This window comes from Ascaphus truei, chromosome 4, assembly GCF_040206685.1.
Source record: "Ascaphus truei isolate aAscTru1 chromosome 4, aAscTru1.hap1, whole genome shotgun sequence".
In the NCBI taxonomy this organism is placed as follows: Eukaryota; Metazoa; Chordata; class Amphibia; order Anura; family Ascaphidae; genus Ascaphus; species Ascaphus truei.
Genome location: NC_134486.1, coordinates 256157927 through 256173870, shown reverse-complemented (window position 1 = coordinate 256173870; position 15944 = coordinate 256157927). Strand labels below are relative to the sequence as shown.

At 40.1% G+C, this 15944-nt stretch overlaps 1 protein-coding gene across 15 annotated transcripts in view; it reads left to right on the top strand.

The window, feature by feature from the left end:
• The window catches only part of EPB41L2 (erythrocyte membrane protein band 4.1 like 2), a 220709-nt gene extending 206085 nt beyond the window's left edge, over positions 1–14624 (top strand). For all 15 annotated transcript variants that reach the window (XM_075597313.1, XM_075597308.1, XM_075597316.1 and 12 more), the window contains 2 exons: positions 4360–4477; positions 13371–14624. In XM_075597313.1, the coding sequence (XP_075453428.1) occupies positions 4360–4470 (111 nt within the window). In that variant the 3' untranslated portion in view covers positions 4471–4477; positions 13371–14624. The remainder of the gene's footprint in view (positions 1–4359; positions 4478–13370) is intronic.
• Positions 14625–15944: the final 1320 nt, after the last annotated feature.

Below are 15944 nucleotides of genomic sequence, written 5' to 3'. Positions count from 1 at the left end.
TTAAGTAAGAAATTAAATTTGATGCTTTTTGCAGCTAAAAGCACGTTGATTACAAGTTCTCTTCCTGGTTTTTATTTTTTTTAGCTTGGGCTTCCAAAAGTGATTGGGTATTCAATAAAACAAATAGGTTAATTACTTTTACATTCAAGCCATTGCTAGTGCCTTAAGTGCAACTGTCTTGTTTTGATTGGGGGTTTTTTTTTTTTTTTTTTCCCACCCTCAAAGTATCATTGAAATTGTGTTCCTCCCTGTAGAAAAAACTGACTTTAAAATTATGCAAATTTGTGTTTCCTGCTCATTTCTGGAGCAAAGAGGAGAAGTTAATCAGGAGAGATGTGACAGCTTAAATAGTCTTGATTAAAATTCCTAGTGATGCCATCAGTGAAATAAATACTGTTACATAATGCAGATGAGAGCACCATGGTAAAGAAATACATTGTTAGTTGTCTAGGGTAGACCTGATGTAAACTCCATGCCTCCGTTCTCCACACTACCAGAAAACTGTTTACTCGGCATCTCCAATTCACATTATGTTTTATGGTGCTCTAACTACAAAGGTTGAATACAGTTTTCACAGATTCCTGGCTGTGGAATGAAGGTGACTTATTTTGCTATATAGGCTCGGGTTTCTATGTCTTTGGCATTTCACCAACTTGCCAAATGCCAATGGATAGGACTCCTATACAAAGATACGCTGTGAGAAGAGAGAAGAAATATGCAAAATATGATTTGAAATGCTACAGTATTGTAACGCACAGCATTACCACCAACTTGTTTTGGAGTAATGGTTATTAGTATAGCAAAGTTTATAAATAAAAATACCTGGGTGCCAGATCAGAATAGTCGGTTCTTTATAATTGTGATCTTTAAGGACATGATTTGCAAGTATTACTTGCATAACTTTTTAATTAAAGCATAATTTTTAATAAAAACACTGCAACAAGTCATTAAGCATGTTTCAGTGCAAAAGGAACAGCCAACTGAAGTGTAACCATTTTCTAACTTTCCAATCGTCTTGTAAACAATCCAGGCAATTTGCTTATCACTTGATTAAATTACATTAAGGCTCTAGTGCACCTAATTCAAATCACATGGGGCCCTTTTTATCTACCTGAACATCCTAATTATACAGTAGAGAGAACTGTTCAAGGGACTTGGGGAAAAGGCCAACCCGAATTTCATATATTGTGAGATTTGAAAAAGGTCACACAATATTGCTGTAATGAAATTCTATTTATAGCCACATACTGAGGAGATCCTCAATTTATATACTTTTTTTTAAGGCTTAATCTGGCAGAAAATTTAAATTTTTAGTGTCTTGAACCGCTTAAATCAAATGGATTAAAAATAGATTTTGCCGACACCAAAGATGTCTTTTCATATAATGATTTCTGTGACCGTTCTTTGCAGATATAAATGCATGATCTTTCAATACCCGAAGCTTTTTTTAATATTGCTCACCGGAACCAATATGGCTATTGCAATGTTTTTGGGAAATGACAAATACGGCATTTATTGTTAAAACAAATTGTTACTCTGAAAGCAGACTATAACCTAAACAAGTATAAAGTTAGATGCTCTTGTTTGCACCTCAGTAGTTAAGGTCTGCAATCTTAGGTTTGTGTAATTTGTGATACTAGGAAGCAAAGCAGAATTGCAATGACATTCATAACCTATGGGCACAAGTCACCTTTTACCAGACATGGGGAAATGTTGTGTGGATCTTTAATTGTACAAAGTGCAGCAGAAGCGTCCATATATAGTTTCACCAGATGGCATTCTTTTTTGAGTCTTCATCTTTGACAGATTTGTTTTCCTTTCATCTTGTAAAGTGTTTCTTCTCTTGTATAACAACAGTCTTTTAGATTGGTATAAATTAATCAAAGTTCCTCAAACCAGTATTGTTATAAAAAAATACTTTAAAAAAAGTGAAATCAATGGTCAGTCAAAAACATTTCATTCGCGGTTTGGTATAGCTACTTCAGAAACTGAAAAGAAACATTGATTCTCGTGTCGTATGCCAACTGCTTCTTCAAAATCCCTGCCAAAAGGCATGCACAGTGTACTTTACAATTCGTTGTGTTGCATTTGTTTTTTTAACTTTCAGTAGCCGTGTTTTTATCTTGCATGTATTTCGGAAAGGTATAAAATTGGCAAAGTTTCCCTATGTATGTTCGGCAGCGTTTAGAAATATTGATTTGGTGTGCACGGTAGGCCTGGGACATAGTAGATAGGGCCGTGCTGAGCCGCGCTGAGCAGATGCATTTACCCCCTGCATCTGTCATCAGTGCGGCTTTAGCAGCTGCTTCCGCATGTTCACGCGTGCGGAGGCTGAGAAATTCTGAGCAGACAGGCACATTTAAAATTTGCCACTCAGGGAAGCGGAGGAGCGGTCATGTGACCGCTCACATCCAATAGGAGCGAGGGACTCGCCTCCCGCTCCGCCTCTGCCCCGCCCCAAAGCGCGCTCACTACCTCGCCTGCCAGCACACAAAAAAGCTCCAGTTTGAACAGGCGAGGCAGAGCAGGAGCGCTGATCAGCGCGGCCGGAGGCACCATGCCCGAGATCTTAGATGTTAATATTTTGAGTGAGCAATATTTTCAAAATAGAAGACTGTCTAGGATTAGGCAATAACAAACAAAACCCCAAGATAAAGATGGGGGCAAACCACCCTCATTTAACTAATGGAATTTAAAAAAAAAAATATGTAATCGAATTGCAACCTGGGTGTCCACCAGAGCTCAACCATGCTTTTTTGATCTCTGGTTTTTAAAGGGAAAGTAAATGTCCATTCAATAGGATGCCGCAACCAATGATGCAGCTTTCTATTGGCCTGAGATTTGGCAGCCATTTTGTTTCCCCTAGACAGAGATTTAAACCTGGTAAGTATCTTGGGTTCCATGTCCTCCCTCCCACCCCTAGAGCTGGTGCTCATTTGGCTCTGGGGGGCCCAGGGTTTCCATCCTGGAAAGAATGAGGGCAAAAGTAATTAGTCAGATGGACTGCTCCTTTAATAACGTTATTGCGATAATGACATTTATCACAATAAGTACTGTATTTGATAAAACAAGTCAGAAAATGTTCTAGTAAATCCATAGAACATGTATTTCTTTTTTAAACCATCTTAATTGTAAAATGTCCTTTACGTCCCTTTTATAATTACTCCAGCATAACAGACCTCAGTAATTCTGGTCTCATCACATAAAAAGAAACTTTTATTTTAAAGATAAATACTCGTATACAAAAACAGTACGAAATAGCGATAACGTTACAATTAAGTTATAAGTCCTCCATCTTCTGATGTTATCTCGTCTCCTCATGGTGGAAGCACACTGTCCTCACCCTGTTGGAATCAATCCTTCTGTGCCTCTCTCTCCCCTTCGCTACCGTCAGCTATCCCCCTGCCAGATATTTATCCAAAACATATTCCTTAGTCCACTCTTATCGCTAATTCTTATTACCAGAAAAGGTCCTGAAACGTCAAACTGATGTAATCTGACAAGAAACTGTCCACACCTCAATATATACAATAACCTAATGTGGCTTGTCTTCTGGAAATATCTCGCAGCTTCTGTCCATAGACTCTTCCGATTGCATCAGCTATATGCATTAAGTTATATAACTGAATATATAATTCCAATGTAAATCAATTTTATCAGTATATACCAAATAAAGAGAATCATTGCAAATCAGAAATGATATTCTGTATACTTTCAAATTTTGTCTTTAAACCGGATTCACACACATTACAATATAATTATCACTGAACTGGATTTCTTACAATAATTGTAAAAAAAAAAAAAAAAAAAAAAAAAAATATCCAGATATTTTTAACGTTTTATAGATTAAATGTTTTTTCAAATTAAAATTAATAAATGAATGGGTGTTGAGCGGAGAGGTGAGGGTGGGGAAGGAATTAAGGGAAGGCAGGAGGGGAAGGGCTTAAGAGTCGTCCCAGGATAGGGGAGGAGTTGAGGAAGAATTGCGTTAGCCTCTTGTCCTTGCCCGAAAGAAGCCTGTTTTCTTCATGCAGCTGCTGCACGCTGTCTTTCATGGAGCTGCCAGACACTGCTTCTCCCTCTAACACTCTTCCTGTAGATCAGGCAAACAGGAGCATGGCTGGAAGTGATGGACTAGGTAGTGAGAAGAGTGGAGCATGTCAGACGTGTGAGAGACTACTCCACAAGCAGCAGCTTGGGGAGCAGTAATGATACTGTATATTGCTACCTTCACTCTGCTTCTCATGTCTGAAATATGTGCCAGGCTTTTACCTCGACCTTAATTTTTTCCTGCATTTTATATCCAATGTAATAGTGTTGAGCTAGTTATGGAAATCTGAGTCTGTGTCATCTTTACAGGCATTAGCACAAGCGATAAAGGAAGCCAAAGCACAACACCCAGATATGTCGATCACTCGTGTGGTGGTCCACAAGGAGACAGAACTTACTGAGGAAGAAGAGGAGGATTAATTACATGGTAAGAAAATCACAAAGAATTGATTAGAGTGGAACTCTTACTAACATCAGATTGTGGCATGGTTGGAGAAATGCACTTGACTACACTCCCTGGACGACTGGAAATTTGTGGGCTGCGTGTGGCGTTTTATTTACTTCTTCTGCAGAGCTGTGAATCACTGCTCTGCTCTCTGAAGCTGTGCTCCATAAACACTGTACAAAGCATTGTGGGGGAGGAGGTGATTATAGGAAGCAGATCAGTGGTTGACAGCTCTCCTGCTGAAGACGTTCTGCGTCAGCAGCGACTCTCCTGCACCGGCCCCAACAGTGGACATACTTTATGGCCTTCCACATTGGACGTGTAAATTGTAGAGATTTTTTCTTGTCATTGGTGATTGCTGTACGGATTACTTTTTCAAAAATACATGACCACTTTGAATTTAATACATGATTCAATTTGTTCCGAATCGGCAAATCAACGAAATCGGACCAAAACTGCCATTCAACTGCAGTTATCAATCACTTTTTGGAACAAATTAGATCAGACACTTTATCTTTAGAGCATTGTGACTACCTCCTTTTGCTCCTTTCCCCCCATCCACATGTTGGGCAGTCATCCAGTATGAAGCAACATCATCTGTTGCGGCTTCTTATTGGCATGTGCTTTGGTGGCCATTTTCTTTCCACCAGCAACAAAAACTGTAAATATATGGGGTAAAATCAGCTCCGGAGGACGACCTCCTGTTTTCAAGCCTGGTAAACATACTACCCACACCAGGGGGAAAAAAAGCGGTAGACTACTGCTTTATAAATATCCTAAATATAAAAGATTTTCTTTTTAGTTTTTTACTGTTTGTTACTGTGTGGGACTTGAATGTTTGTTAAAACGTCATTCTTGGAACATGAATATTCTTGTGTGGTGTATAGCTTTAGTTTAAACAGCAGACACCCCTTGTTGTTCTACACTTTAGTTCTACGCCAACATATTTCCAGATTTATTCATCTTTAGCGGAAGTGTGTCTGATAGTAGTTTGTGAGATTCCCACCATTGAAGCATTCTGGTTTATAACGTTTTAACACTATAGTCATATTGTTTGTCACACAAGGTTGCATCCTACTTTATTACTTCAGTTGTTGTTTTACTACTACAGTATGTGTACTCTGTATTGGAATTCACTTGTCTTATTGTCCCATCAGGGTATCATTATCAAATACGCCTTAATCCTAGTGGTTTATGTTCCCCTCCCCATCTTCTGACCGAGCATTAACATAAGACACAATTAATGAGCCATGAAATACCATGTTTCGATTGAGATATTTGATAAGGAATGAAAATACATTTGGATGAAATATCACTACAAATAATTTGTTGCATTTGAGAACAAGGAACAAATGCAAGAAAACAGGAGAAAAAAAAACTAGTTTGACTACTTTTTTAAAATTGGATCGATATTGGCCATTGCATGCCGTTGACTAGTGATACTAGTGAATGAAGTTTAGTTAATAACTATCGGTCCAAAGCAAGCTGGTTCTGACTTCTGTTATGGGTACCAGGGGAATACACACAGATGCTATAGTCTTTGAGCCTCCTGGTAGAACTTTCATCCCCATGTTTGAGTAGTACTTCACCACGTTTACCAGTAGATGGAACCAAAACACTACGCATAAAGTATCTTCGAAGAAAAAAAAAATCTCTTTTCCTTCTAAAAAAAAAAAAAAAGCAGCATGTTATCTTGCTGTTTCAAAAAATGTATTTTTTACTTTTTTTAATGCAGCAGTTCCTTACATTTACGGCAATGCAATTATCTAAGCTGCTGATCGATCCACTCTCGATCGATCTGTAAAGATCCTGCTTCCAGGGCATGCAATATAGCAACCTATTTCAGAAGAGGAAGTTGTGTGGCTTCTTAAATGGTGGTTATAGAAACCCAAGAAAGCTTAATACATGTATCTTCAAAATTATTATAAAGGGCTGAAAGCAGGTGTGAAAAATGCAGCATCTAATATTACACAACTGATTTTATATTTATTTAAAACGCTGTTATTTTTTATTTTTAAAGAGCTGGTTCAATATAATCCTTCTAAATGTGTATCAGTTTTGAAGTTGATATGCAGCAAATGTGGCAATCAAATTTCTCTTAATAGAAATTGTGTGCAGCCAGTACTGCAATTAGATTCAGATTTATTTCTTAATGGGTGGTTCAGCAAACACAAGCAAAATAGTTTTCTGTTCACATTTTTCAGGTTTTACAGATCTCAAAATAATAAGCAGTAAATGCAGGGCCGGTTTTAGCATTTTCCTGCCCGTAGGCACTTACCTTTTTGCCGCCATGGGTGCCTCCTTGCAGCGTCCAGGCGTCTTGTGGAGACACATTTTTATTTATTTATAAAAATGTTTTACCAGGAAGTAATACATTGATTTACCTCTCGTTTTCAAGTATGTTCTAGGCACAGAGTTATAAAAATACATAGTTACATTAAAAGAACATGGTTAAACAGTCAATTCACAGACATTTCATGCACAGATAGAGTTAGAAAATTGGGTACAAGGGATAAAGGGCTTGTGATTTTCTGATTGAAATAGAGCAGCTTTAACATCACTTTAGCATCGCCGAACAGCAGCAAATGGCTCACACCCTTTGGCTGCCCTTCGGCTGCGCCAAAAGCTGTCCGCCTTTGGGGCAACGCAGACGTACACTGGGGTGGTTGAGATTCAAGGCAGCTGTGAACAAAACATTCTTTGTCCTCTTGGCTCATTAACATTCCAGTGGGTGGGGTTGACGTTCCACAAAGTACAAGCAAATGTTAATCCTTAGTACGCTGGTCCTGTGCAGAGGGGAGCAGCTCTTAGGGAGCCCCATCAGGCTGTCCGCCTTTGGGGCAATGCAGATGTACACAAGTGACCACATGATGTCACATTGTCATAGAAACGCTGCAGGAGGAGGTAAGAGACTGTTTCAGAGGCCCCACACTCTCCCCTGGCAATCAGTTTAATTGTTGTGGAGAAGAGAGTGCGGCCTCTAACTGCAGCACTGGCCCCCCCTAAAATTTGCCGCACAGGTCTGTAGAAATGCACAGAATTCTAAAGAATATGTAGGCATGGCAAAGGGCTTGTTTTCTTCACCAGGGTTATGTTTTATTTTAAATAAAGTACCATAGCTAATCTGTTTAACGCTCTAGCTAATATTTTGGTGGCTCATGAAAAACTCTTTCGGATGAGCTTTCCTAAATTGATTCAGTTTTAGGGAATTAAATATATGCCAAATCAATTCTGTAGTATTAGATAGTAGTGACTGTTGTCTTTGTTTTTTGTTTGTTTTTATTCAACTCTTAATCCAATGTTTAATAAGTTTTAAGGCATCCTTTGATTTCTGCAGCAGCGTGCAAGATACTTGCAACACTTTCCTGTTTGGGATAATTTGTTGCAAATGTTTCCAGCCGTTTGAGCTATAAACTGTAACAATAGATAATGATACCGTAGTAATTTAAGGACACATTGTAGCTGTTGCGTTACACAGAGTGAAGCAGCCATTATGTTAGGCACACAATCAGGATTTAGACAGATTTATAACAGGAGCACAAAACGATTGCCAGCTCAGGTAAGAATGTAGAATTATACATTGTTACACACTTAACATATATAAAAATAATTTAAAAAATAAATAAATTTCATAGATTTAACCACATGACAAATTAGGCTCATATTCTGGAATCCAACTGCAGTGCCTGCTTATCTAGAATTGAATCCATATTCATCTTTTTACAATATTCATATTGAATTAATATTTCTACAATTAAAGAACTGTTTCATATGTGAACAGGATAAAAAAAAAAGACTGAGCCGACAGGACTGTGCATTTAGAGAGTGCTGAAAGAATTGAAAGTGGAAATTGGCAGCAGAATAAATTGTAGTTGCACAAGTTTGTGTATTGTGGAAGTTGAAAGGAGAAGCGGTAGATGCAGAATTCTAGAAATCGAAAGATATTCAGTCACAAATATGTGATGGAATAAGTATTTATGAAAGTCTATTGCTCTGGTGGGGAAAAGACCACATAAAATAATTAAATAACATTGAAGGGAAATAGAATTGGCCAGGTCTAAGTCTTTGCATGGTGCAGTAGTAGAATGTTGATGCTTAAAGACTGTGCGGGGACTCGACTATGGAACTATGGAAGGTACCAAGGTGATGAAGGTATGGTCAAGTGCTTGAACAGGTGAAAGGAAAGATAATTGAACAGAGTAGAGTATTGTATTGTATTGTATTGTATGTCTTTATTTATATAGCGCCATTAATGTACATAGCGCTTCACAGCAGTAATACATGTGGTAATCCAATAAATAACAGATAATATAAATAACAGATCGTGGGAATAAGTGCTTTAGACATTAAGGAAGAGGAGTCCCTGCTCCGAGGAGCTTACAGTCTAATTGGTAGGTAGGGAGAACGTACAGAGACAGTAGTAGGGAGTTCTGGTAAGTGCATCTGCAGGGGGCCAAGCTTTATGTGCCATGTGTTCAGAATAGCCACAGTCCTATTCATATGCTTCTTTAAGCAAGTGTGTCTTAAGGTGGGTCTTAAAGGTGGATAGAGAGGGTGCTAGTCGGGTACTGAGGGGAAGGGCATTCCAGAGGTGAGGGGCAGTCAATGAAAAAGGTTTAAGGCGGGAGAGGGCTTTAGATACAAAGGGGGTAGAAAGAAGACATCCTTGAGAAGAACGCAAGAGTCTGGATGGTGCATAACGAGAAATTAGGGCTGAGATGTAAGGAGGGGCAGAAGAGTGTAAAGCTTTAAAAGTGAGGAGAAGAATGGAGTGTGAGATGCGGGATTTGATCGGAAGCCAGGAGAGGGATTTCATGAGGGGAGATGCTGAGACAGATCTAGGAAAGAGTAGAGTGATTCTGGCAGCAGCGTTAAGGATAGATTGTAGGGGAGACAGGTGAGAGGCAGGAAGGCCGGACAGCAGGAGGTTACAGTAATCAAGACGGGAGAGAATGAGGGCCTGAGTCAGAGTTTTAGCAGTCGAGCAACAGAGGAGAGGGCGTATCTTTGTTATATTGCGGAGGAAAAAGCGACAGGTTTTAGAAATGTTTTGAATGTGAGGGGCAAATGTGAGAGAGGAGTCGAGTGTGACCCCAAGGCAGCGTGCTTGGGCTACTGGGTGAATGATCGTAGTTCCAACAGTAATGTGGAAGGAGGTAGTAGGGCCAGGTTTGGGAGGAAGTATGAGGAGCTCTGTTTTAGCCATGTTGAGTTTAAGGCGGCGGAGGGCCATCCAGGATGATATAGCAGAGAGACATTCAGAAACTTTGGTTTGTACAGTAGGTGTAAGGTCGGGTGTTGAGAAATATATTTGTGTGTCGTCAGCATAGAGGTGATAATTAAACCCAAAAGATGTTATTAGGTCACCTAGAGAGAGTGTATACAGAGAAAAGAGAAGAGGTCCCAGGACAGAGCCCTGGGGTACCCCCACAGAGAGATCAATAGAGGAGGAGGAGGTATTAGCAGAAGAGACACAAAGTACGATGGGAGAGGTAGGATGAGATCCAGGATAGAGCTTTGTTCCGAATGCCAAAAGTATGGAGAATGTGAAGGAGAAGAGGGTGGTCCACGGTGTCAAATGCTGCAGAGAGGTCGAGTAATATGAGCAGAGTGTAATGACCTCTGTCTTTGGCAGCATGGAGGTCGTCAGTTATTTTAGTGAGGGCTGTTTCCGTGGAGTGAGCAGTACGGAAGCCAGATTGTAGAGGGTCTAGGAGAGAATAGGTGTTGAGAAAATGGAGCAAGCGAGCGAATACAAGACGTTCAAGGAGTTTAGAGGCAAAAGGCAGGAGGGAGACAGGCCGATAGTTAGAAAGACAGGTAGGGTCAAGCTTGCTGTTTTTGAGTAATGGTATGACTGTTGCATGTTTGAAGGAGGATGGAAAGGTACCAGAGCAGAGGGAGGAGTTAAAAATGTGCGTGAGCGTAGGGATTATAGTAGGAGCAAGAGGTTTTAGGAGATGGGAGGGAATGGGGTCAAGAGGGCAAGTGGTAGAGGGAGAAGAGGTGATCAACAGCGACACATCCTCCTCTGAGACAGTGGAAAAAGAGTCAAGGAAGGCAGGAGGAGAGTTAGGAAGAGGTGTAGGATGGGAGGAAGAAACAGAGGGGATGTTCTGACGTATGGATTCCACCTTTTCCTTAAAATAGTCAGCAAAGTCCTGAGCGGAGATGGAGGAAGGAGAGGCAGCGGAGGGTGGTTTGAGTAGAGTATCAAAGACAGAGAACAGTCGGCGTGGGTTAGACTTGTGCATGTTGATTAGTGAAGAAAAGTAGGCTTGTTTAGCTTGCGAGAGGGCAGAGTTGAAACAGGATAGCATAAATTTGTAGTGAAGGAAGTCTGCGAGAGTATGAGATTTCCTCCAGAGGCGTTCAGAGGAACGAGTGGAGGAACGCAGCATGCGCGTGTGGGAATTTAACCAGGGTCTAGGGTTAAAAGGGCGAGTGCGGCAGAGAGAAAGCGGGGCATGTAGATCAAGAGAGGAGGACAAGGCAGAGTTGTAGTTCCTGACCAGTTTTCAGGGTCTGTAGCAGATCTGAGAGAGGAGAGGGAGGAGTGTAACGTGGACTCAAAGTCAGGTAAGTGAATAGAGCGCAGGTTTCTGCAGAACCGGGGTGTAGATGGAGGTGGAGAAGTTGAGAAGCGAGATAGAGAGAATGAGATGAGGTGATGGTCAGAGAGAGGAAAAGGGGAAATGGAGAAATCGGAGAGAGAGAAGTTCTTAGTGAAAACCAGGTCTAAGTAGTGGCCATCCTTGTGGGTGCTGGCTGCAGTCCACTGTTGAAGGCCAAAAGAAGAGGTTAGAGAAAGAAAGCGGGAAGCCCAAGGGAGAGAGGGGTCATCAATGTGGCAATTGAAGTCCCCAAGGAGAAGAACAGGGGAGTCTGAGGAGAGGAAGAAAGAGAGCCAGGATTCAAAGTGAGAGAGAAAGGCAGAAGGGGGATGAGTAGAGGTAGGTGGGCGATACATGACCGCCACATGAACAGGGAGAGGAGAGAAGATCTGGACAGTGTGAACCTCAAAGGAGGGAAAGGCAAGAGAGGGGGGAATAGGAATAGTTCGGTAACGGCAGAGAGAGGAGAGCAGGAGCCCCACACCTCCACCCCTGCCATCAAGGCGCGGAGTGTGGGAGAAGGAAAGGCCACCATAAGAGAGGGCAGCTTCCAGAGCAGAGTCAGAGTGAGTGAGCCAGGTCTCAGTTATAGCAAAGAGAAGCAGGGAGTGTGAGAGAAAGAAGTCATGCACAGAGAGGAACTTGTTAGAGAGGGAGCGAGCATTCCAAAGGGCACAGGAGAAAGGGAGAGAGGAGGGAGGGTGGCAGGGGATGGGTATGAGGTTGGAGGGGTTAACACCAGAAGGAGTAGAAGTTGTATGTGGGAGGCGAGGACGAGAGCAAGTAGAAATAAGGCAGGGACCAGGATTGGGAGAGATATCCCCAGAAGCAAGGAGGAGAAGCATGGATAGAAAGAGGATGTGCGAGGATGATTTGTAGGGGTGTGTTTTAGTGCAGGAGGTATAGCTGTGTGGTGACAGAGGGCGCAGGTAAGAGAGGAGTTCATGTGAACTGAGAAGTGGGGAAGAAAGGAGAGATGGAGATATATGAATAGAGTTAGAGACATAAGGAGACTGGTGGAAGGAAGTGCATAATACAGAGTGAATACAACTGTGAAGTCCAGCAAGGTGATAATGGAAGACATTTAAACAGAAGAGCTTAGTGGTTATTGTATATGGTACTGTATCTTGGTTGAAAACTTAGGAGGGAGAAACATGGACTAAATGTTAGACTTCTTTTTCACAAGGATGCCAATGTGCCTGTTTCTGTTGCTCTAGTAATTTCACTGCATGTGTTTCCCTTTTGTTTCATTTAATCTTTACCATATATGGAACAATAGTGTTGAGTTTGAGTTCTTATCTCTGTGAAATACTCCTTTTTAGTGTTTGTCTAATAATGCAGTGCCTTGAAATGTTTTCCTGCCCGCAAGGCTGTCATATTTAATGAACACACCAAAACAGAAGATTATTCAGATAAGATTTTGGAAAATATCCTGTTTGCAGAATAATTCATATTTAATGGCATCTTATTTTACCATCCTTGAAATAACAGCTTTCAGATTGTATATTGTAACGACTGACCTATTTACTAAGTAAATATAAAGATATGTATTTTACTGTGCTTGAGGGATTTCCCTGACCACTAAACAAAAGTTACAGTTGTCCGTTTCTCATCCAAACTGTCTACTTTCTCCCATTTCAGCGAGTACTTTACTTTATCTTCAGTTAAACTTCCCATCATGGTCATCAAGATCTATAAACAGTGCTTTCATTGATACTCAAAATCATGCCAATCTTTGTAGTTATTCCCCTTTATGAGCTTTCAGCTGTTAGCCCCCCACATTTCATGAACCTGGGTGGAAAGATTACCCCAAGATTACCACTAAAATACTCCAGTTCAGGAGATCAGAAGGAATTACAGAAGTATTTAACTTTCTCATTGGCTTACCCATTATCAGTGATTTTTTTTTTCCTTTTTAGCTAGTGCTGTGAGATCAGAGTTTAATAGGTTCTGAACCTTGTAAGTAAGCAGTGCCACTCCTACAACTGGTGCTTTCATGTACGTAGAGAGTAATGAACTGCTCATTTACAATTCTTGCCAGGCTACGTTCGAGTTGGAGGTAAAGAATGCACTGGGAAAGCACAATGACAGTAAGTGAGGTGAGGTTAAGAAAGAGACTGAGACCAGAAGTCAAATTGGGCTTGCAGAATTATAGTATGTAAGGCAAATAGGCAGGTTGGGTTGATAAAGTGGAGTTTGCCCTAAACTTGTGGGTTTCATCTAGAGAAGACCTTTATTTTGTAATGTATTTATCTTTGCAGGAAGAACACCGAACATTTTACAATATGAAGAAGTTTAAACTATACCAAGTATGTCCTGTTGCTAATGTTGCTATGAATTTACCAGGATTTGCAAGCATGACGGGACATCTGAAGGTTAAGATGCCAACGTAAAACCTCAACTTAACATCTCTGACCTATACTGTTCCATTTCTTCCTGCTTGTTTCATTTTTTTATAACCACTTCTTAGCATTCATAACTTTTTAGTAGTTTTGTTCTCACAGCTACCTGCCATTTTTGTAATTATTGGTTGTATGTCCGTGAATAATACTCCGTGGTCAAAAAACTGTTCTTTTGAACAGAGGATGCCGAACCTTTGTGACTAATTTAGGTTTTTTTTTATTATTATTGTCTCAATTGTAGTCTCTTACTGGGGTAATTTGCAGATTTACAGACTATTCAGGTAAATATACTGTTTAGAGTAATTTAAAAACGAAAACATTTTGTACACATTTATTACATTTTCAAAACCTGTTTCACTTTGGTTTTTTTATACCATTACTTTAAGCTTGTTCAGCCCTGATAAAGCTGAAAGGGCATGAAAACAGTTGCAACACAATGCGTTTTAAGTCTGACATGGGATGGTATTTTACACTTTGTAAGGGGCTTTTTCAGCTACATATTTGGGTATAGACAGGGGAGCGTTCAAACAGTCTAGTGCTGTATTTTTCTTTTGTACTGCCATACTAGGGATGAACAGTCTCCCTGACTGTAAATCTTCAAATAAAAATAAAAATGAATTCAATAAACACAAAGCATTCCAGGAAGGAAGATACAAAACTGCATCTCTTTTCCAGAAGAAAAGGAAGTAAACAATTTTATGGCAGCTTAGAACAGCTTTCGTGCTTTTTTGTTAATCTGTCCATACTTAGACTTTTGTTATTTGAATTCACATTTGTAAAACGCTTGATTTCCATCATTGTCTACATTTTACAACTGACATGACTGTAGTTAAACAGATGTCTGCTTCAAATGCTTTGTAATTATTCATGCAGGTTTTAGGACACAGGATGTGTGATATGGTCCTTTTTGTAAACACCAAGAAGCGTACATAATTTGGTTTGATTGCCACTAGAAAACCTGTATTAAACATGTCTCGATTTGCTGTCTTGATTTACCGTTGACCCTGTGTATAGTTAAAATGCCAAATTAGATTTATAGCAGCTTCAAGTTGTATTAAGGATATTTTGCTTTCTGTAATACTGTTAAAAAAATAAAGTTTGTTCTATTCATTATAGGTTTTTATCTTTATTTCACCACTTTTAAGATATGCATATAAGTTCCAAACTACACTGGTAATTGTCTAGCTGTGGAGTGAATAAACTTTCCACACATTAAAACCTTTCATCAGTGAACAGTAGACATTTAGTATTTGTTTGAATACGTTCGACAAAAATCAATGAGGTGACTACTTTTCACTGCTGGCACCTTACTCCAAATCTTAAAAATCAAGCAAAAGGGAAACTACCACTTACTTGCACTAGGCTCTTACCACCTCATTCCTGTTTCTTTGAGGTATCATTATATGTATCATTATTTCATAAGACCCTTTCACTTATCCTTCTCCTGATATAGCTGACATCTTCTACGCTATTCTATTTTAACCTTTATAATATCTGTCCACTGTGGGTATCGGTTTGTGTCTTGACATGAATGTTATTGCAATTTAAGTATATGTTGCTGAATGTAGATTTTTTTTTTCTGGAGGGACACTGGGACACAACAAGGTATATAACAATCTGGGTCTGCCATGAAAGGTAGTAGACTGAATGTTAGGTTTCATCGAACGGCTTCCTCCTTAAAGTAGTTATTAAAGCAAAGATTGTAATAATAATTTAATATGTATGGGAACAGCATAAGGGAGCCACAAAAGAAAGTGAAGGGAAATGTCATGTAAACTCAGATCAACTAGGCTCTGTACTATTAACGTTGATAACAAATTAGGTGATGATAGATGATTCAAAAGGTCAATGGGCTTGATTTGAATATTGTAATCGGCTAAAAACTGCCTTAAAATTCATGTCAGTTTTTCTTGATCGACTGTTCCAGACGATATTGTATTGAGCCCTATTATATATGGTCATCTTTTAAGTTTCTGAGACCGTTTGTATTGTTTATTGATAAAACACACTACTGCCATACATGTGTAGGTGTAGCTGACATTATGGCACACGTTATTACACAGTAATTGATGCAATAACTTGAACAAGCGCACACGCACACTCTGCATTTTCCAGAAACACACTGACTTTCACAATACCCACAGATAGACGCTGACCTGCACCGACAGACTGACCTACAGGCACCAGCTCTAAAAGTAGCCTGCACTCTGCAAGGAGGAGCTGCCATGCTCACAGTCGCCCTTCTGTGGCTGCATGTTTCTCTCATAGCAAAGCAGCTTCATTCTTGCTGATTCTGGCCCCGCCCCCCCTCCTCCAGCCCAAACCCGGGCATTTGTAATATTTTAAACTAATTGTCGTGACTCTGGAACCTTTGCAGCAAATTCTGGACTGACCTGGCTAAATGGGGACGTGTGGTCACCCTACACAGTACAG